The sequence below is a fragment of the Ursus arctos genome, unplaced genomic scaffold, assembly GCF_023065955.2.
Source record: "Ursus arctos isolate Adak ecotype North America unplaced genomic scaffold, UrsArc2.0 scaffold_24, whole genome shotgun sequence".
Lineage (NCBI taxonomy): Eukaryota > Metazoa > Chordata > Mammalia > Carnivora > Ursidae > Ursus > Ursus arctos.
The window spans coordinates 29,669,974-29,693,688 of NW_026622919.1; the positions used below are offsets into that span (position 1 = coordinate 29,669,974).

Consider the following 23,715-nt stretch of genomic DNA (forward strand, 5'->3'; position numbering starts at 1 on the left):
ACCTGAACACCATCCTTCTATTCACAATGCCTCACCAACATTTAATGAGTGGCCCTGATGTGCCCAGAATGGTGCTTTACTTACATTATTTTTTTAAACCTCAAACAACCTTTAAAAAGTATTCGAAAACTCACTTTACAGAGAGGAAACCTGAGGCAAAGAGAAATTAAGTCACGGTTTCTGCCCACAGGGAACAGAGTCTAACAGAAAGCACCTATGCCAATTCCCTGTCTCCAGAGTTGACCACAACTAAGCCACACCACACAAACTTCAACCAAGCTCTGACCCTCCTTCCCAAAAGAAACAAAACAAGACATGTCCACTTATAAGGAAAGAAGCACTATATGGAGGCCACAAGACTACATTATGGTCCTGGCTCTGCCCCAGACAAGCTGAGTGACATAGAACTGGAATAGTTCTCTCTGGGCCTCCGTCTTCTGAGAGGGAAAATGGAGATGAGTACCTGGGGGAGGGTAGGAAGGAGGAAGAATTCGAAAATCTCTGAGGCCTCCTTCCTCATAGCGAATCACCTGACAGGGTTAGAAATGATGTTTCCATACTCGCTACTCAGGGAATTCACTCTTCATCAATGAATTCCCTTCTTTTTTAAGTTATGATTTACACCATGCCATCTAACAAGCATTGCACTGGATACCTAACAAAGCCCTCATTTCATCCTCACAAAAAATCCTGCAAGGTAGATACTATGTTCATTTTTCACATTACAGAGTAGAGGGCCTGTCGGTGTAAGTTTAGTGCGTTACAGACACTGAGCCAGGAGCCGGAAGAGTCAGGATTCACACCCAGCTTTATCTGACTCCGGAACCCGTGTTCTTTCTAACTGTGCTGGACTGTTAGGCTGTGGGTGGACCAATAAGTTTTACCTAAGTTTAACCATCAGGACATCTGCCTAAGTTTCTGAACAAGGGAGACTCCATATTTTAAAATAAATCTGGGGGGAGAGAATTTGAAACTGGTTCAATTAGAATTTAAGCCTCAGATACACTCATGAACTAACCGGCTTTACTAGTAAGAAAAGAATGACTAGCATTTTTAGAGAAAGCATTTTCAACCAAGAAGTGCTTTAAGTTGTTGCTTTTAAAAGGTTTTAAGTTGTTGCTTTTAAAAGGTTGAGAGAGCAAAACTGGGCTGGGGGCAGACAGAAGAAGGGATGGACTTCAGATAGAAGAAGTGACAGACCTGCTGAAAAAAAAAAAAAAAAAAAAAAACCCAGAGCTGGAGACAGCAGAATTACCATCTTGACATTAGTCCCATACGGGTTATTACTCTTGATATCATTATAGCCAAATGGAATGAAAATAGAAGGGGGAGAAAAATCTCAGTGGGTATTGCAATTCAAATTTGCCATGTAAGCTAATACTGTATATTTAGAGACTGAGCAGACAGGGTGGTTGGTGGCTCGGAGTATGTGCAGGGGTTGCTGTGCCAGCTAACCAAAGCAGACATTCATTAGAGCAAAATGTAGATTTCCATTTCTTGGCATCCGACGTGGGCTCTTTCCTTGGAAAGAAATGTCAATTTGGCCAAAAGTGTGAAACCTACAATAAAAGCATTGGGACTGTGGATTTCATCTAGTCTGCACATTCCCACCCCTTTCTTTTCTACTGTGGAAATCCAGTTGCGATTTGGGGTGCTGAGTGGAGAGGTGGCAGGGGAGCTGATTAGGACCCGGGATGCTGCAAAGGAGGGTAAGGAGCTGGGGAGGGGAAACTGGATTCCCAGAGCCCCTGTTTTCTTTTGGCCTTCAGTTACCACTTTCTCTTGCCCTAAAACTGCCCAACACAGAAAACCAACCACAATTGCTGTTTTGCACAGGGCCCTGAACAATGGCAGCCCCAAACTTTTGGCACTGCCTGCCAGCTGTGCAAGTGCTGGGTGCTTAGCCAGAGTCTGGGGGTGTGAGCAGAACCCAACTCCTGAGGCCATGCCTCAGGGGAGAGGCCTCCCCCACATTAAAATTTTGTTCTGTTTGTTTCTTTTGTTCAATAGACTGGAAAGACTATGACGACAGAGAGCCCAGACACAGGGGACAGAGTGAAGTTTTGGAAGGTCTGCTGCAGCAGGTCCGAGCCCTCCATCAGCATTATAGTTGCCGGGGTAAGGATAAAAATCTGCGCTGGGCCATCGACTAGGTCTCGGTGGCGCCGGTAATGTTAGCAGTTTCCTAACTGGGTCATACCTTCTCATTCATCAGGGAGAGAGAGATATTAATATTTGTACATCTGGAATCACTTTACAGCACTATCTTGCTTTAACCCTTCAGAAGAGACTTCCCTCTCCTTCATTCCCTCGCTCTCTTTCTCTCTCACCCTCTCTCCAATGCAAACAGTTTGAAAAAAAAGCTCAAGAAAAACAGCAGCTGCCAGTAGTTCCTTCCCTTTGAATTGTCCCTTCACAAAACTCCTCAGTGTGCTGGGTCTTTGGGATATTCACCCTCAAACTTCTCAGCCCTAAGGAAAATTCCGTGAGCATCCCTGAGGAAGTTTAGCCAATTTTAACAGCAACAAGAAATCTTCATGTATATTTGCAATAAAGCTGGCAATGCAATTTCCCATCCACGGTCTCTTTTTCATCCTCATTTTGGCAATCACCACTAAGGCTAAGTGACTTGGACCAAGGTCACAATGCCAGGAAAAGACAAAATCAGGATCCTGACCTAGGTTTTCTGTCTCTAAGTGCAATCTTCCTGCCACACCTCATTTTTGTGTCCTGCCCTGAACATCGGGACGGGCACTAGATCTTGATCTCACCCTAAATTTTAATCTTCCCCTGTAGTACTGCTTAAGAGAAAGGAGAGCACACACATCTCTAGACCTAGCCAACTATACCCAGAAAATCTCTGAGAGGCTTTTAAAAACTTCTATCTGGGCTATTCAAATGGGACAGGGTCAGGTTTCTGATCTCTGTAATGATTCGTGGAACAGGCACTTAGTTTTATTTGGAGAATTAAAGCCTCCATAAAGTTTTCATTTTCCATGCTCCTTCACCCATCAGATCCCAACTGCATTGCACTCTCTAGATTCAGGGCACTGCTGGGCCAGCTAGGTAAGAAATCCATGGTTGAAACTAAGAGACGCTAGCTGAGTTTGAACTAGGTATAAAAAATCATACTTGGTATTAGCAAACAGTTGGTCCCAATTACTGTATAGCTGTAACAACAGAGCTCTTCAGAAATGTTGGCCATAGCTAGAAATGAGGACAAGTGTTTGCAAGAAAGTAATATTCTTTTAATGAGTAGTTCATTAGAAAATGTAAATGTGCATGGAAGAAGCTGAGAAAGAAATCCAAGTGGGTCTCATTCCCAGATGTGTAGGAAAACTTTACCCACACCATGGCCTTAACAATTCCACACTGACCAACGGATACTCGGTTCTCCGTTATCGGGGCTCATTTAAGCAGGCCAGGCATTATCTAGGCTCCGTTCTCTCCACTGCCTCTCCATCATTCCCCTGCCAGTTGGTTCTTACATGGCAGGGAAAGGTAATAAAGCAACTGAATAGATGATTCCTTGCAATTCATAAGTCATTTCTTGTTTGGTCTTTACCAGAGGGGGAAAACTAGAACTACTCATGAGAATGGGGGGTTTTCATATTATCTGAGGATTTAGATGCTCTCCGTATACTATTAGGTTACTATCTAATAATCAAGGAACAATTATCTAGACAACCCAATTATTTCAATAGTTTCTATTCAACTTTTATCATGTATATGCTATTCCCCCACAGGAATGTAAATATGCACACAATGTCAGGAAAAATTTAAGTAAGGTATAAGTAGAACTTCCCAAAAATGATAAATATTTTTTATATTTAAATGTTCTCTGGACACTTAAACAGTACCGAGTGTTTTCTGATTTTTAAGATGCTCAGCTGAAAAGGGGTCTCTGGTCAATAAGTTTGGAAAATATTGCATTATATATCCCTTTCCTGGAAATGTAAAATTGGCATTACAATATTAAAGACTCTAATAAAGAGACATTTTGAATTTGGTTAACCAAGCATTTTCCAAACTTATTTGTAAAGTCACTGTGAAACTTTTTTCACAGAGTTAGTGTTCCAAGGCACAGACTTTGGGAAATGCTGACCTATTATATGCCAAGTTAAAGGAAATGACCTCATACCAAAAAAAAAGAATGATTTTTAAGATAATTTAACATTACTCTGTCTCAAATGATAAACCAAGGATAATTAGGTATTACATACAGAGAAACTACAAAATTGTTATTTGAAATACTCAACTACAAGAGGGAGGCAAACCAGAAAACAGACTCTTTTTTTTTTTTTTTAAAGATTTTATTTATTTATTCAACAGAGATAGAGACAGCCAGCGAGAGAGGGAACACAAGCAGGGGGAGTGGGAGAGGAAGAAGCAGGCTCATGGCGGAAGAGCCTGACATGGGGCTTGATCCGACAACGCCGGGATCACGCCCTGAGCCGAAGGCAGACGCTTAACCGCTGTGCCACCCAGGCGCCCCCAGAAAACAGACTCTTACCTACAGAGAACAATCTGAGGGTTGCTGGAGGGAGGTGGGTGGGGCGATGGGCTAGATGGGGGATGGGTATAAAGGAGGCACTAGTTGTGCCGAGCACTCGGTGTTGAATGTAAGTGAAGAATCACTGAATTCTACCCCTGAAACCAATATTACACTATATGTTAACTAACTAGAATTTAAATAAAACTTGAAACATAAAATAAAATACTCACCTACATTAAGATCTGTGTGGTTGAGTGCATATACAAATTTTACACTTAGGTAAAAGAATTATTTCAAATCCCAGTTCTACTACTTTCTAGCTGTGTATCCCTAAGAAAACTATCTGACCTCTCTAAGCCATAGCTTCCCCATCAGAAAAATCAAGATAATAGTATCTATCTTTCAGGACTGTTATGAGGATTAAATTATATAATGCAGCAAACTCACCTGGCATAGTGTAGGCACTTCACAAACTCCAGCTTTCCTTCCGTTGCTCTTCCAGATGAAGAATGGAGACTCTCTTCCTCCTCAGCACTTTACTGATACATCCTAGAATTAAAATGTAATCACTGACTCCATTGTAATGGGCCCAGAGTGCTCAGTAAATACACAGCATATTCCAGATGCAGAAGTAATAATAAACAACACTTCTACTACCAAAGCCCTACATGGGAGATACTAAAACCCACGTTAATTTCTGTATTTTGGTTAAAAAAGTGGCCACAGTTAATCTGCATGTTCAGTACTGGGATGTGGATTCACTGGAGATGTTGAGCAGCCTTTATCGTTCACAGGGTTTATACCCTGACATATGTAATGAGTCATAAGCCAGTATATTCACTATAGCAGTTCCCTGTGGGAGTGAATTCAGTTATCATCCAATCTTTCAGCTGGCAAACATTAACTGAAACACAGCCTACTATGTGTCAGGTGCAAGACATATCAATATGGATAGAATAAACTCCCTATGTGCCAAGCACTTGAAAGCTAAAGAATTACTGTATTCAGAGTCCAGAACACCAACCACTGTTCCAGAGCTCTGAGCTACACAGAGACAGAAGCCAGAATAGAAGCCACTGTATCAGTCAAGATGACCTATATCATGTTGTAGTAACCAAATGACTCCCCAAATATGTGTTTCTCCCACAAGCTATCTGTCTACCACTGGTCAGCTGAGGGCTATCCTTCTGTGTTATCACCATCCTTTCTCTAGAAATATTTGCCAGCACCCATGGGAGAAGGAAAAGAAACTCCTGAATGTATTATATGGACAGGACTTTATGTATGTCACTTACATTCAAAACTCATTGGCCAGAACTGGCCACATGGCTACACCCAACCACAGGGTTCCAAGAAGTGAAATTCTTTCATGTGCCCAGAATGGAGGAGACCCGGAATGTTTAACATTTGCATGGGCCCCTTTCCCAACCAGTAGTAGTAGTAGTTTTCTTTCTTTCTTTTTTTCTCAGTTTAATCTTCATTTTAATTTACATTATGTATGATTATAATGTGAGACTGATCTTAATGTAAGCAGCCAAGATCATGGATTAGCTGGGTTCAAATTCGGACTGGAAACTTACTAGCCGTGTGACCTTGAGCAATTACCTACCCTCTCTATAACTCGTTTTGCTCACCAGTAAAATGCAGATAAGAATTATCTATACTTGGGGTGCCTGGGTGGCTCAGTCAGTTAAGCGTCTACCTCTTGGTTTCAGCTCAGGTGATGATCACGCAGTCGTGGGATCGAGCCCCGCATCGGGCTCTGTGCTCAGCTTGCAGTCTGCTTCAGATTCTCTCTCCCTCTCCCTCCGGCTTGTGCTCTCTCTCTCAAATAAATAAATAAAATCTTTTAAAAAAAGGATTATCTATACTTGTCAGCTGTTTTTAAAGACTGAATGACTTAAGTACTTAAGAGCTTTATTATTTAAAAAAAGCAATTCCTCCTGTTCTCCATTTTTTATTCCCCAAAGGCTCAATTCTTTTGGCCAATTCTTTTGATTTTTTATTCATATCTCTAAATAACATGTTTATATTGCTAGTCCTTGATTTTTTTAACCTGAGGCATTACCTCACTAAGAAAAGATGATTTCTCTTTCTTCCCCTCCCGCTCTTACTTGCACATTACAATTGCTGCCCTTCATCCTCCTAATATATCTGTATTGTAATTTTAGTAAGATCAATATTTATTGCTTGCATTATAATGATCACTTAATTCTATGATTATTTTCCTTTCCTGGATAACTTTTTGTTCTCCCTGTACTTAACAGTCATCTTTTATTGTATGTTTGCTTGTTTTTCTATGTGGTTATAACTAATTAATCCCCAAGCTATTCTCCAATTATGTCCATTTCCTCTCAATCCAATCAAACATATTAGTACCGTTTCAACTGCATCTTCTTAGAGAAACCTCTCCAAGCCCTGTGACCTGCTCCCACCTAGACTCATTGCTGGCTGCGTGTGTCTGGCACACAGTGTGCCCTGGCACCTCCTCTCACCACCATATTAAGGACTCTCTGGCCACCCTCCAATATTGGACTGCTTCTTTTTGTATCCCAGGTCTTACTTTCTCTTGGTTAGTCCTTCATTTTGGTAGAGTCCTCACTCCAGTAATGTCCTGAGAGGATTCTTGGGAGCTAACTTTTGGATACACTGAATGTCTAAAAATGCATCTATTCTCCTTCCCACTTATTTAAGGTTTCAGATTAAGTATAGAATTCTTGGTTGAAATAATTTTTCTGTCAGGTTTCAAAGGTGTTGCTTTGTCCTTCTCTAGCTTTCAGTTCTAAGAAGTCTGATGTCATTCTAATTCCAGAGGTTTTATAGGATACCTTTTTTTCTCTTTTTTTAATAGATTTTATTTATTTATTTGACAGAGATAGAGAAAGCCAGTGAGAGAGGGAACACAAGCAGGGGGAGTGGGAGAGGAAGAAGCAGGCTCATAGTGGAGGAGCCTGATGTGGGGCTCGATCCCAGAACGCTGGGATCATGCCCTGAGCCGAAGGCAGACGCTTAACCGCTGTGCCACCCAGGCGCCCCACCTTTTTTTTCTTCTCCGGGAGATTTTTAAGTTTCTTTTTAACTTCAGCACTCTAAAATCTGCTTTGGTATTTTCTTCATGTCTCTGAATAACATGTTTATATTGCTAATTCTTGATTTTTTTAAATTTGAGGCATCACCTCACTAAGAAAGGATGATTTCCCTTTCTCCCCTCCCCACCTCTTATATGCACATTACAATTCCTACCCCTCACCCTCTTAATATACTGAATAATATAAAAACTGCACTGCCTTAGTGTGGGTATGCTGTTATCTGTTGTGCTGCGCACCTGGCAAGCCCTTTCAACATGAGAAGCTACGCCAATTATGGGATATATTCTTAAGTTAATTGTTAGTATTTCTCCCCCTTTTTTTCCTCTGCTCCCTCCTACTAGGACTCATAGCCAGATGTCAAACCTCCTAGGTTAGCCTGTTAATGTTTCTTTTTCTCTTCTACTTTCCATCCCCATGTCCTTATGCTCTTTCTCAGAGATTTCAGCAACCTGATTTTCTAAGCCTTCTATTGGGTTTTTCAGTTTTTGATAGTATATTTTTTAATTTCCAGTGCTCTCTTTTATTCTCTGAGTGTTTCTGATAGAGACTCTTACCCTTTTCACAAGGGTGCAGTGCCTTTGTTTCTCTCTCAGGCTATTAATGATAGGCTTCGTTTCATTTTATAGTTTCTTCTCTCACCATTGTCTCTCCTGTAAATAGCTCTTTTGTTTATTTGGTTTTGGCCTCTGTCTTTCCTGTTCGATGCTTTTCCCATCTGCCTGGTGATACCTGGATCTTCACCAAGATTTAAGAAAAGAAAGCTCAACAGCTGTTGGGGAGGGCTCTTTATCTATAGGCTTCACTGAAGGGTGATCTGGCATGGCCTCTTCTTTCAGAAACCAATGAAAGCAAAGTCAGAAGCTTTAAGTGAATTCTTAGTCTGGTCAGAGTCTCCAGAAAAGCTTCTTCCAGTATCCTTCCTGGAGGGTGTAAGTTTGAATACCAGTGTTCTGAGAGCCTGATGGGGAAATAATTTGTATGGAAACTTTCATCTCATCCACCTGTTTTGGGTACAGTACTACCCTCCCACCCCCATTTTTAACTGTACTCCATATCCCCACTCTAGAAACCCATTTTTATGTTTTTCAGAGAATAAGCCACTAGTTTTTATTCTAGAGTGGGGAAGGGGTATTTGTCCAGCTATGCAGGTTACAGAAGGAGATCTAGAAGTCTGACTGCTTTTTAAACAGACTTCAACAAATCCCTCTGATTTTAGCTCCACACTTATCCCCCACTTCCAGCAGTATGTGGTGCCCAAGGGGTGACTCGGGTTACCTCTCAGCCTTCTCCACTGCTGGCTTAGGATTCATCTTTCTCAAGTCTGCTAAATCCATCTGTCCATCTGCTTTCCAGCTACCAAAGTTCACGTGCTTTTGTTTCCTTTCCCATCTCTTTGTCTTTATAGATTTATGTAGTTTCCTTTTTTTTTTTTAATCTCTTTACTCTGATTTTAGTGAAATTTAGGGAGAGAGTAGTATGTAATGAATATGTTCAAAAAGCTGCCTTTAACCGGAAGTCCCAGCAGCATCATTTTCAAGCACGGTGTGACCAGCCAAATTCATGTTCAAGTCAGAAAAAAATGTTTTTGCTTTGTTCTGCCAGGAATAACCATTACCAGCACTAGCTTGAAGCTGGCATGAATGCTTGTGTCAGTCAGCTTATTCCCAACTGTTCCTATAGGATCATAAGCAGAACCACACTGGGCCTCAACCACAGGCTATCTGCCCAGCTTTCCATGCCTAACTGCAGTGATGCAGACCATGTTCTCACCCCAGTGACACGTCTGTCCGAAGTCTGGTGATGACCCCAACAACCTCAGCGTCCCTTCATGAGACAGAATGGGAGAACTGAAATCAGTGATCATTGAGCTCAGCTCCATGGAGTACTTATTTGTAAAAATTATCTGGGGAAGTCTGCGAGTTTTATCAGTGAAAGCTCCAGGCTGTAAATGGAAGGGATGAAGAAAAGCAATGGATGACTTGCTCACCAAGGTAGCCATGGCACATAGTAGTGTACAGAAAAATATTTGTTCAGTAAATTAATGTCTCGGTTTTTCTGGGTACTGACTTTTCAATCTTGAGGAATCCATTTTAACCTCTCAATCTCAGTTTCTTCTGAATAATAATGATGACAATCATACCAATGCCTACTATTTTTGTAAGCCAACATATACACTGGAAAAAACTGCCCCAGAATGCTAGCCATGGTTGTACTGAAGTACGTGGAGTTTTGTTCTTTTTATCTATTCTCTAGACTTTCTGTAATGTACCTATATTAATTGTATAATGAAAAAAATTAACGGAATATATAGACTAACAAGAAGAGCTTTGCCAGCATTGAGAAATATATGAATATTAAAGGCAGTGGGAGGAGGGCAAAGATTGATTCCATTTCTTTTTATCCCACATTTTAATAAATCACTCATCTGGAAAATATAAACAAAATGCCTAAGTGGTTTCCCCTAGAGTTATAAATGTTACTCATCTCCAGCATTTCTGAGGAGCTGATCATTAATTGAGGTAACCACTGGCAACTCAAGATATAAGAGATTTTTGTAGGAATGAGCTGAATGAGCTGAATCCCTACGTGAAACTGAGGATAAGTGACACCAAGGGGACAGGGAAGAGGAAGGCAGGGAGGTGGGAAGAAGGTACTGGGAGTGTTGCACTGCCAATGGAATTTACACTGTATTTTTTTCTGTGTTTCAGAAACTTCAAAATTACAAACCACAGGCCGCAAGCAGTCAGTCTCAAGGAGCCTGAAACACCTATTCCATTCCTCAAATAAGTTTGTGAAGACCTTAAAACGGTGGGTCCAATGCAGTTTTTCCAGGAAGTCTTAACTTCTCAGGAATCAGCTGGTTTGGATTCTTAGTAGCAACATGATAGAAATTTCCTTTTTGCTATTAAAAGAGTATGAAATTCACTTTTCTCCTGAGAATTTGGGCAAGACAGTAATTTCACTGAGTTCTAGCCTGTGAACATGTGATAGCAGTACTGTGCTCATACGTATATTTTAAATGATCTTTTATCATGACCAAAAATATGTTTTTCCATGAGTCAAGCTTGGTAGAAGAGACACTTGAAGACAATTCTTTATTTTGCTTTTTCTTTTTAGGGGACTCTACATAGCCGTTATATTTTATTACAAAGACAATATGTTAGTCACCAGTGAAGATCAAATACCAATTGTTGAAATTGATGACTCTCATACCAGTTCCATTACACAAGATTTTCTGTGGTTCACAAAGGTATACTAAGTTCTGATTTCCCCCAGTTTGCACCAATGTTTCTGTGCATAACTCTGAGACCTCTGTTGAGGAGTCTCCAGTGATCAAAGTATTGGGGTGGGAGTAAATTATCTCAAAGGTCTTCTTTCAGCCCTGTGCCATAAAAAAATGTCAAAGTAGCATCTACCCTACATTTTCAAAGCAAAGAAGCTTGCGTTCTGTCAGACTGTGTCTCCACTATTCTGAGTTATGGGATCATTTGGCAAAGACTAAAATGTGGATCTGACTATTTCATTAACATTCAGATCTTTTTCCAATTGGACAGAGATCAAAAAGTTGTTTTGCATGTATCTGAAAATGGACTGGAGAACAAACATCAGGGGTCAGGTTTCCTTTTCCCTGCTTTTTGCTTTGATGCCACAACCTAAATCATGTACTGGCTTGGATGATAATATGACCTCATGACTTCTTTTGCAGCTGTCTTGTATGTGGGAAGATATAAGGTGGTTGAGACAAAGCGTACCTATCTCCATGTCCTCATCCACAGTGCTGCAGACTCGGCAGAAGATGCTCGCAGCAACGGCCCAGCTACAGGTGAGGGGCCAGGTTTCAACCCAGATTCCCAAGGAAATCTTAGAAGAGCTCGGTCAGTTCAGTTACCAAGCCCACCTAGAAAGGAAAAGGATGGGCTTCTTTCTCTTTCAGATCCCTAAGCATATAAAGGCTTCTTACACAGTCTGAGCTGCACATCTGTTCATGTAGGGAAACTGTGCCTTTGGCAATTTCCTGGACAAGGAGCAAGGGTCTCTCTTCAAGAGTCTAGGAGTGACCCCCTAAACAAGAGGTGAGACTTGAGTTCTGGATTTGATATTAATCAGTCAACTCATTTCTCCTTTCTGGGCCTCAGTTTCATCACTTGCAAAATAAGAGGAGCTTGACTCAATCACAGGATTGATTTGCTGCTCCGGCACCCTGTGCATCTAACTAGTGTATAGCAATGGAAAAAGAGACCAGCAGATATTCTGAACAGTTTCTTGGCTTGATCTTTAGTTAAAGCACAGGAATTTGCATACATTTTTGCTTACTGAAAGAAAGAAAGAAAGAAAGAAAGAAAGAAAGAAAGAAAGAAAGAAAGAAAGAAAGAAAATTCTTAGAAGGTTGCCTTTAATCCTAAATTTATTCATCCTTCCATAATATTAACCTAATCAGATCAGGTCCCCAAGCCCTACAAGAATATTTGTAGGTTACAGAGCCCCCTCCTAGAAAGGACACTGAATTTTAACCAAGCTCTTCTGGGTTTCCTTTCATTGTTTTCTGGTATTAGCTGAATTTGTGGTTCTTAGCTACATGGAATTGGTGTCTTTAAGAGACTACTGAGCCTTTATCAGCGATGGGTATTTACCTACAAAGCTGTCAGTTACATAAACCCCAGAAATACACATAACAGGAATCTATGTAAGCTGTGTTTGGCCAGGCCATACCAGCCAAGGCATAAAAATAGGATCATAACAACAAAAAAATATTTCTGTGGCTCCACCCCCACCGGCAATTACAGGAACTTCATTTCTTGACCCACACAATAATAACAATTCAACCACCTGAAATAGTAACAATTATTGTGTTGCTATTCTAATTCTGAAAGGCAACTCTTACTCCTCCTGCGCTATACTCCACTGCATAAACAGCTTACTGCCTGTGTGCCCAGTGGCCTCAGAGATTTTAGCAAACAATGCTCCCTATTTCAATTCACTCTTGACTTACAAAATCTTCTTCAACTCAAGGAAAAGTTCTTGGAGCTGGGCCATGATGACTGTACTGAATTCAAAGTGCCCCTTCCTTTTGTCACTGATCAGCTTGAGTTGGAACAAGCCACTGTACCTCAAACTGCTCTTTCCTATGGATAAAAGTTCATTCCCAGGAGGATCCTTGGTACCTTACTTAAGTTCTTTCGCGGGAGACTCAGACACCTTAGTGGACTCTCATTAACCCATCATACAGCCTACACATGCTTGGATCACAAACTGAACAAGCTTAGAATTTCAAATGGGGCTTTTTATTCCTAGAACACTTTCATCTCGTATCGGTAACATTAGAAGGGTCTGGCCGTGACAGCCAGTACAGCTAGATACTGAGGCGCTAAAGAGAAGCCATGATGGCCAGCGTGCCCCCTACTCAACTACTTCCATTGCAATAGCTCTTGGATTTCCCTGGCCCCCTAATATATTGGCCCCACCACTTTTCATAATTTATCAACCCCTTCTGATGTCATTTCCTTCTTTGCCCAGCTTAGATTCCTCGGCCCATCCTAATCACTCCCTTGAAAATATTCTAAATTCCTGGCCACTGTCTCCCCCCATAGTATTTACTTGGAAAAAATCCAAGCCTGGATGAATCCAACATATTTACACTGGAGTATTTGCACACTGAGGCATAGTGAAGTCACCAAAAAAGGAGGCTGACTGTTTCTTTGTTAAATTCACGGCTACAGTTCTCACATTAAGTTACTTGGTGATCACACGCCGTTTCTCTACTAATTTCACTTTCCCAAACTATAAGGCAAGTATTTAAAACCTCCTCCATTCTCTTGCACCCCTAACCCTTCCCCACACTCTCCAACCCCACACCAGCTGATGACTTCACTGTATAATTCATTAAGAAAATAAATGGGAATTCTTTTCGCACTACCAAGTTGCAGAGCCTCCTGGCATTAACCCCACTTTCTTTTTTCATTGCTCCTATTACAACAGTATTGGTTGGAGAAATAAATGTATTTGTCTGTCCAACCCCTGTACCCCAAAGATTATACCAGGGGTACTCTAGCTTATTAAAAAAAAAAAAAAGGATCACAGAAATATACCTCATGCCATAGTCACCACCTGGATAGTTCACCAGCCCTGCATGGTGACCAGTGCCTCACAGTACTCAGTAAATAGTTACCCTTTACAGTGGCCATCAAAGGCCAGAGCACTGCTATGCATTACCTCTCTACTTCACATTTCTGTTTGCCTGCTTACATAACAGCAGTCTTCTTCATTTTTTCTTTTCTTTCTTTCTTTCTTTTTTTCTTTTTTTTTTTTTTTTTTTTTTTTTGTAGGACCTATCACCCAAACCATTTGCTGATCTTTAGGATGAAAATGTCTAAAAATAGTGAAGCCACCTTTTATTTTTAGGCAGCAGGAAGGGAGTGACAGGCACAGAAACATATTTCACAAGAGGAAAAAACTGAATTTTGGGAAAGTGCTACTTAATATTTTAGGTCTCTTTGCTAATCTAACATTTTTATGATGTTAAGAGGAAAGTAAAAATGCATTCTTAAATAGCTTGATTGGCATCAGCCATACATAAATCCTGTGGACCTACCTCTGGTATATTTCACTGTACTGTCCTCCCCTTTCCAGCATCGCTACCGCTACCTGATTACTCCAGTTACATCAAAAGACTCCAAGTCATGCTCCTGCTTCCAATATTATATATACTGGAATGTATATAGTCCAATACACCCTCCAATCCATTCTCCACGCTTCTCCCAGAGTAGCCAATAAAAGACTCTGACCATGTCACACTCTGACTCTTGCTCTTTCAAGAGTGGCTCAGACATTTTATCCCCACCGTCGCCATCTTTCTCCTCCTGTTTCCATCACACACTGACTTACCTTCATCACAGTGCATACCAACCACTGTGCACCAGGTGTCTTATATTGCAATTTCTGCTCTATAGTGAGATCCTTTAATACATAATAATAAATAACAATAACGAAACAACTTTCAGTTATTTCACAGAATACATGCCAGGCACTGTGATAAGTGCTTTACAAACTATATCTCACTTAACCTCCACCACACCCTAATGAGAAAGTAGGATTATTGATATTCAATTCACAGATGATAAAACTGAGGCTTAGAAAGGTTATATAACCTGCCCAGGGTTGCACTAACAGGAAGTAGCAGAGTCTGGATGCAAATACAGATCTATATAACTCTAAAGCCTACATTTTTTCCAGTATTTCATCATCTTATTATGTGTTCATTTACCAAAAGCAGATGAATAGGAGAAATTATCCACATTTAGCTTTAAAAGTAAAAGTAATCTATTCTGCATCATTTGGAGCTGATTTAGGAGAAGTGGTCTTAGATTTTATTTGAAAGAAGGTAAAGTGTGAACTGATTAATCGATTAATATGATCTAAGCAGGAGGAAAGACAATTATCTGCCAGTATTTGGAGTAAAAAAAAAATAATAAGAGGAGAAAACCCATAAGTGGCCAAGACCCCACACTGTCTTTCCCACCCTTAGAAAAATGAGAGAGTCCCCAGGAGGCAGAAGTGTACATTGCTCTTACACTGAGGGGTATCTGAAATACTTACCCTCAAAATACAGTAATGATCTGACTCTGTAGATTGGGTTACATTAAACTTTCCCCTTCCGTAGCTTTTAGAAATTACCAAGAGTGAGTAAAAGCCAGGTAACAACTTATGAATACTATGTCTTTTTCATTTTTCAAGAAGGGGGATAAAGGTTTCCTCATAATTTTACTCTCCTTTTCCAAGCCTTTGTATCTCTACTCCGGATTTCCTTCAACTTTCCATGTCATCCCAAGTTGAATAAAGGTGTCTAAGTAGTGTGCTTATCTGTCTAAGGCTTATCGATAGTCTGTGGTTTGTTCTGATTATAACCTAGATGCTTCCTGTGAGTCATCAGGTGGCTTTTATTCCTCTTTAACTTGTAGGATCCTCAGGGTTCCCAGATCTCCCAATCTTGATTTCACAGCATGAAAGGTATTAAGGTGGTTTGGTTTTTCTTTAGGTCCTAAAGAATCCCAAATTTGCCCTCTTGGAATATGGTTGCAGTTTATTTTCACAAGTATATTCTGCTTTGAAATTGGGCTCTCCCCAGAGCTAGTTCTCCAACCCAATTTGATGTCAATGAAGAATTTCAGGAATACTTTTAGTGCTTTCTTATGCAAACTATTGGTCAACATATCCAAAGATGATGGTGAAACCACTGATGATAATTGTGCTTAAATGCAATGACCACCACATTCAATGTCTCCCCACCAGCTTTGGTCCAAATTAAATCATATTTTCCAGTGTCCTAATGATAAAGTGTTAATTCAGTCAACAAAGACTTAACTGAGCTATTTATATGTGCCAGGCACTGTGCAAGTAACCCAGAGACACAGAAATGAAACAACCATGAGCTTATGACATCACGGTTGTCATGATTATCATGGTTATCTTTGAGCTTCTGTTACATCAACCTGCAGGACAGCCAGTATCACACTAAGACACAAATTTGTACAGGAAATGATAGGGGACAAAAGAAGGGATGGTAAATTCTGAGAGAATCGGGAAAGTCCTCCCAGAAAAGATGAAAACTAGGTGGAATCCTGAAAAAGAGAGTGTAAGCCAGGGCAGGATTCCAATTAGAGCATAAAGAAAGCCCATACCTACTTGTATGAAGCTTGAAAGTTTACAAGTTTACAAAAAATTTCTCATGCATTGTTTCACTTAATCCCCCAAACACTCTATAAGGTAAGAATTAGCATAAGGGTCGACCCTTAATTTTAGATGATGAAACTCAGGGCCTGAGAGGGTAAATAATTCCTCAGAAGTCTAAGAGTTAATGAACAGCAGCCGCTCTGAAACTCAACACCAGTGTAACTAAAGGCTTAGCAGCAGTGGCGGTGGTGTGCTGGAGCCAACTTCTACTGGCTCGAGAGAGCCAACTGTCAAATATTCAGGAATTCTGAAAGCTTGTTGTTAAACTCTTGGTAGCCTGGTAGCTTTAAACCAGCTAGCATCAGTGGGAGAATTTACACCACAGAAATTGGCCTATGTTGTAAATCAGGCCCTCTTTTTTTGATAGCCAGTTTACCAGTTTATTTACCAGTATTATTTGGCAACAAATTGCCTTTATATAAAACTGTATTACTCCAGAGGGCTGGATGAAAAGCCTTATCCAATTAACTTCTCTATGATTTAGAAGTCAGTTACTGGAAAGGAATAATCTGAATGATTAGGTTATTTTAAAAAAAATAATGATCCCACCAAATGTTTACATGTCAATAATTATTTTGAAATTTCTTACTTATGTGTCCAGTTCTAATGAGGAAAAATAAAAGATGTAAGATACAGTCTCTACCTGAAAGGAACATTCCCATGTTTTCATAGCTGTAGATATGGACCAGCTGGCTCATTCATTTTTAGGTCATCCATGTCACTTTTCCAAGTTCCGGTTCTACTTTCGCTCTCCTGCTAACAGGTCATCAACATTTATCTGAGTTCACCAATGGCAGCTGGGAGCTCTCAGATGATTTATTTAGATTTTTGAAATATCACAGATATATAGAAGTAAAAGGGTATTTTATCCTATTCATCCAGTGTTCTAGGTTAGAAATCTTCAAACCCTGCATATTTTTAAAACTCTGTTTATTTTAGTAACATCTGCTTGGGCCCCTCCACATTTGATGTGGCATCTTTCTCCTCCTACCTTACTAAAAGTATTGTCTGCCTCAGTTGACCTGGCTCACAAACAATTTTAACGTAATTTTAAATAAATAGAAACCCCTGAAATTCAGATAAGTCAAACCAGGCCAATCTCCCAATTAAAGTATCTTGAAAGGAATGTGCAGTCATTTGGGGACCTGTACAATGTGCTACATTGTCAATTCACTTCTTCATTTTAAACAACCCCACTTCATACCAGCTTACTGTAGATCTCTTGAAAACTCCACAAGTGGCATACTTGAAATATCAGGCATTTTTCTTTAAAACATCTGGGATTCTCTTCAACTGCTGGTAACTGAGGTCTATGTGCTGGTGTGTCTATGTGGGTAAGAGATATTTACAGATACTGAATTTGCTTAAAAAAACATAATTTTTATGCCTCTTGCTATAATCTTTGCAGGCTTATGGTGAAGAGATTTTCTTTGAGCTTCTGTTAAGTACATTTCTGTGGTGCCACATATTCCAGGTTTAAGTTTGCTTTAAAAAAAAAAAGAACTTTTCAGAAATATCAGTTAATTATGCAGTGTCTTTTGTTGCAATTATGTTGCTTTGTTTGCACAATATCATCCCAGCTACCAGAAATCTATTTTTTTCTAGAATTTACTTGGAACACACAACTTGGGAAGAGTTTACTATGAACCCATTAAAGACAGGCATGGAAACATCCTCATAGTCACCATCAGAGAAGTGGAGATGCTCTATTCATTTTTTAATGGCAAATGGATGCAGATCTCAAAGCTACAAAGCCAGAGGAAGTCTTTGTCAACACCCGAGGAGCCAACAGCCTTAGACATTCTACTGATAACCATCCAGGTATGTAGTCTTTTCAGTTTTCTAATACCATGTATTTAAAGTTCCAAACACACTTATGGAGGCTCTAGTGAAATATACCAGGAGCCATTTACAAATGCAGTGATGGAGTGGAGAGGGCCCAGAGGTACTTCATTGCTTGTATTCCACACATAGGAAAGATTCAGAAGCTTATTTTTTTATTTATCACTCTCCAGATCTGGAATTCATCAAGCAATACAAGTGGTAAGCACTCTGAAAACACGCATGACCAATGAACCAATGAGAAACTTTGAGACAAATATTTGAGTAGGGGTCTATAGGTAGTATAATCAAAACATTAAACCAATACCTGAAGGGACTATAATAATAATACATTTCTGGACTGTGTGTGTGTGTGTGTGTGTGTGTGTGTGTGTGTGTGAGAGAGAGAAAAAGTGAACAAAAATACTCTTAACACCTATTTACTCATTTGTTCCTTATAATGCTTCCCTGGGTCAGAGAGGCATGATTAAGTCCATTTTAGGAAAAAAATGACTGAGGCTCAAAGAAATTATACGACATATGGCCACACAGAGAGGCGCCGTTAGTGAAGCTCTTCACCTGTATGAGTCCCTTCCAATGCCCTGGCAGGGATCCTAACAATTTTGTATCCTTCTCCTTAAAGAAGGCACCAAAAATTGTATTCACTTCAGTCCCCACAAAACTTGCATTTGTCCCTGGGCACACAGCTAGAAAATGGCAGGGCCGAAACCTAAACTGTGATCTTCTGACTAGAATCAGGCTTCTTTCTGCCATATCACATCACCTTCCCGGGGAAGGAGTTAGGATTGCAGTCATGAGGGACTAGAGATGAAATACAGGATCAAAGATTCACCTGAAAATAGAATAGCCACCAAAATTCAAAATTCGGACAGTTTAGATCAAGATTCAGGCTGGCTGGCAAAACCAGGATACAAAGCACATCTTCTGCTCCTGAGTCCAGCACTCTCTCCATGCCACCATACCCCTCACATGTTCTTGTTCCTCTTTCCTTCTTCCCTCCCTCCCTCTGTCTGTCTCTTCTTTCTCTTTCTTCCTCTTTCTTTCTTTCTTTCTTTCTTTCTTTCTTTCTTTTTCTTTCTTTCTTTCTTCTTTCTTTCCTCTCTCTCCTTTTTTCTTTTCTTTCTTTCTTTCTTTAAACCCAGTCATGGGGATGAGTTCTATAGTACTCACCAGTTAGGTGGTAAAGCTGGCAGAAACACCTACCTTGATTGAGCCCTGTGCAACCAATGGCACATATATACAAGACAGCTAGCCCAGAGTAATGGGAAAGAAAGGGCTCTGTCCCACATAAACAAGCCAAACCCCAGCCTTGGTGCCTGTAGCCCTTCATGATCTCCCTAAAAACCTAAGCCACCAATCCACTATCTTATTTTCATTCCCCACCAAGGAGTGTTTGATACAGTAATCTCCCTTTCCATTCCTTGCACTAGCCCAAACCAGAATGAAGTCCAGTGTAGCAAAAGGTAAGCTAATTGGTCAAAGCCAATACCTCTGGCTTTGATTTTATGGAATTTGTGTTCACATGAAATTGATAGAGGGTGTGTGTGTGTGTGTGTGTGTGTGTGTGTGTGTGTGGAAGGTGGGGGCAGAGAACACAGACACATCCGTGGCTCCCCTCTTCACCCTTTATAACCAAGTGCTAAAAGAAACATTTAAAAAATCATAATAAATTGAGCTTTTACAGGGTGACTAATATACTAATCCCCTATAGGGATAAACTGGGGTCTGGGCTACCTTTGCTCCTAGAAACACAGCACAGGCCCCAGCATGATATAATACCTGGTTTCTCCTAGACTTATTACATTAAAAATGTGTTACAGGTGCAGAAAAATTCCAATCTGGCAAAAGGTTGTTAGAAAAGGAGACCAAAAATAGAGGCAAGATCAGGTTTCCACACAGATTCAAGTGGAAAATTTACCCCCTCTGACTGGCACATTTCTGCTAGATGTCACTCCCACCCCACTCTCCTTCTCCTCCTCCCCCTTCTTGTCCCTCCCCTCCTTCCATACAGGTCTTATACTGGAGAGAAAATGGGGAATGAAACTACTGGGGCTGGTATCCAATCACACCTGGTCAGGAGTTGGCCCCACCAACTCAACATGGAAGTAGTCACAAGTTTTGGTGTTTACCCAAAGCAGGCTGGGTAACTTCCCACAATTCTGGGCCACAAACCACTCTCTTCTCTCATGGTCAGTAGAGTGATGACCACCAGGCCTTCAGATGGGAAGCTTAGGCTTCTTCCTGCCATATCATAACACACACTGAGGCACCACTTTGGAATCTGGCTGACTGGGTATGATTCCTGACTCCACCTTGTCTAGTTATGTGACAAGGGCAAGTTACTTAATTTCTGATCTCTCATATTTCCTCCTGTGCAAGAAACTCTACTTCATAGGGTTCTAATGAAGATTAAATGAGTTAATATGTAAAGCATTAGAAGAGTAGCACAAAGTCAACACTCAATAAATGTTAGTGATTGTTATTATTTCTCTACTCAGAAAAATCCAAACAATGCTTGGCCCTCCTCAGAGCATACCTAGGCCATTTCCTCCCATCCCTACCCTCCCACAAACCCTGGTACTGACTCAATCATCCCCGGAGGCATTACACCACTCCTTCTATCTTTCCATAAGAACTAAGGAAAAGTTGTATAAAAATTGTATGATCTGCAATGGGGTTTTCAAAACAGGTAAGGGCTCTAACAAAATCTGGGTCCATAACTAATCTACTAATCTCTAGGGCCCTAAGGAAGCTCCAGGGTCTAACCCTCTCAAATTCCTGATCCTCTCAAGTCCCAGACCTTCATTACAGGCCTTTCTCATATCTAGAAGGAAGATATCCTAAGAAAGAGAGAAGAGGGAAAGAAAGAAAGAAAGAAAGAAAGAAAGAAAGAAAGAAAGAAAGAAAGAAAGAAAGAAAGGGAAAGAAAGAAAGAAAGAAAGAAAGAAAGAAAGAAAGAGAGAAAGAAAGAAAGAGAGAAAGAAAAGAAAGAAGGAAGGAAGGAAGGAAGGAAGGAAGGAAGGAAGGAAGGAAGAGGGAGGGAGGAGGAGGGAGGGAGGGAGGAGGAGGGAGGGAGGGAGGAAAGAAGGAAACAAGGAAACAAACAAAGTTGTCTGGGAAGGGGAAGAGAGTTATTATGAACAAATTAGAGTCCCTCTGAGCAAACAAATTGGCAATGAGAGTATTTCCAATAGGGAGGCCCCTTTCAGGTGCTGAGTTACTCAGACATTGATCTCCAGGGTCACCTTAATAACTGGAAACTTCACAGGTGAACTCTCTTTGAAGATTAACCTTTCACATTCATACTATATCTTCAAGTTTATAACATTTTGTCACATCTAAAATATCATTTGATCTTCGTGAAAACCCAGTGAGATTGAGTGGGCAATTTTATTGTGTCATGTTCACAGATGAAGCTACAGATTTCAGGGAAATAACTCCTCAAGGTCAGATGAGCCAAAAAACAGCATAGGAGAAACCAGGACCCAAATCTTCTGACTCCTAGCCAGTCCCCTTCCCATTCTGCCAAGCTGCTTTACACGCCCTCTCCCTCCTTCTCTCTGAATCCTTGAAAAAAAAAAAGCATCATCTTAGAGAAGCCCATGAAGCTTGCCTTCTGTCCCCTCCAGTCCTGTTCTCCTTCTCCTTCTCCTCAGGTGTTCCTTGTCACCGTGTCTCTGTACACCTGCGATGCCCAGGACCTGCTATCTCTTCTGCCCTTTTCTGATGTTGTTTCTTTTTTCTAGCACATTCATGCTCTTTCTAGCTCCAAGCAGCCCCTAACATGGGAATCAAAAACTATAAGAATCAGGAAGATGAATGAAAATAAGCCAATGGAGCTGGACATGAGGAACAACTGGGTTCACACAAAAACTTGTTTAGCAACGTTCATAGCAAAATTATTCAAGTAGCCAAAGAGTGGGAACAACCAAATATCCAACAACTAACGAACGGATAAACAAAAGTGGTATATCCATAAATGGAATATTATTCAGCCATAAAAATGAGTGAAGTACTGATCCATGCTGCAAAGTGGATGAATGCTGAGAACATTATGCTAAGTGAAAGAAGCCAGCCACAAAATGCCACATATTGTACAATTCCACGTATATGAAATATCTAGAATATGCAAATCCACAGAGACAGAAAGTAGCTGAGTAGTTCCAAGGGCGGAGGGAGGAGGGACTAGGGCATGACAGCTAATGAATGCAAGGCTTCTTTGTGGAGTGATAAAAATGATCTGGAATTAGGTAGTGCTGATAGTCACACAAGCTTGTGAACATAGGGAAAAAACACAGAATCTCACACTTCAAAAGGGTGAATGTTATAGTATGTGAATTTGAGCTCAACTAAAAAAAGAAACAAGCAGAAGCAACAGAGACTACAGTAATCCAGAGGGCCCTTGTCCCATCTAAAGGAGAGCCCATTCAGCCTTAGCTAACTGCAGTGGAAGAAAGTGGTCCCAATGTTGAAATGTTTTCCAGTTTTCAAAGAGACATTGGAAAATCTAGAGTTCTGAATTAAATCTCTTTATTTTTAAAGGTTAGAAAATAATTTAGAAAATTTAAATTCTTGGGGTGCCTGGGTGGCCCAGTCAGTTAAGCATCTGCCTTCGGCTCAGGTCATGATCCCATGGTCCTGTGATTGAGCCCTGCGTCGGGATCCCTGCTCAGCAGGGAGTCTGCTTCTCCCCCTCCCTCTGCCCTTCCCCCCCATTCGTGCTCTCTCTCTCGCTCACTTTTTCTCTCTCAAATAATTTTTTTTTTTTGCAGTCCACATAATCTTGGGCCCACAAAGACGGGGCCACCATTTTGTGACCTTTGCTATCCCCGAACAATTCAGTTTCCATCCCCTCTGCAATAAAACAGAAGCCCTGTAGTTACTAGAAAAGCATCTATCATTCCTCTAACAAGCTCTTAGGATACCTGATCAATGGAGAGTGATTAGATATACCCTTCCTGGTCCCTGCAGTAGTATAGTGTATTCTCTCCCAGAGGCCCAGCCCCAGACTCCACTACCTCTGGGCCTCTCACTTCATATTTAATAAACATTTTTTTCAGCACCAGCTAGGTGCCAGGAACTCTTCTAGGTGCTATAGGAAAAACAAATGAATAAGTCAAGGTCCCTGCTCTCAAGGAGTTCAGTCAAGGGAGGGAGACAGACTTGTAAACAAATCAAGGTAATACAAGGCAGAATTAAACCAGAGCCTGATAGCAGTACAAACAGTGTACTATGGGAGCACAGACAAAGCAACTATTAATTCTCCCTGGAAATATCAGGGAAGGCGTTGTAGAAGAGGTGACATTTGGCTGAGCCATGAAGGGTACATTAAGTTCACCAGGTGGAGAAATAAAAAGAGAGAGAGAGAGGAAGAGAGAGAGTGTGTAGGGAGGAAGGAGGAGAGAGGGAGGGAGAAGGGAGGGAGAGAGAAAGAGAGTGAGGGAGGGAGAGAGGGAGGAAGGCAGTGAAGAAAGGAAGGAAGGAAGAAATTAAAGAGAGAGAATTAAATAGAGGACATGGTAGAGAAATGAGGCATAAGGTGGAAAAGCAGATCTAACCCTC

At 40.7% G+C, this 23,715-nt stretch overlaps 1 protein-coding gene across 1 annotated transcript in view; it reads left to right on the forward strand.

Moving 5' to 3' along the window:
- The window catches only part of ANKFN1 (ankyrin repeat and fibronectin type III domain containing 1), a 376,358-nt gene that overhangs the window by 313,309 nt on the left and 39,334 nt on the right, over positions 1–23,715 (forward strand). The window contains exons 10-14 of the mRNA XM_026517400.4: positions 2,011–2,118; positions 10,293–10,392; positions 10,702–10,834; positions 11,291–11,407; positions 17,917–18,132. Of these exons, the coding sequence (XP_026373185.2) occupies positions 2,011–2,118; positions 10,293–10,392; positions 10,702–10,834; positions 11,291–11,407; positions 17,917–18,132 (674 nt within the window). The remainder of the gene's footprint in view (positions 1–2,010; positions 2,119–10,292; positions 10,393–10,701; positions 10,835–11,290; positions 11,408–17,916; positions 18,133–23,715) is intronic.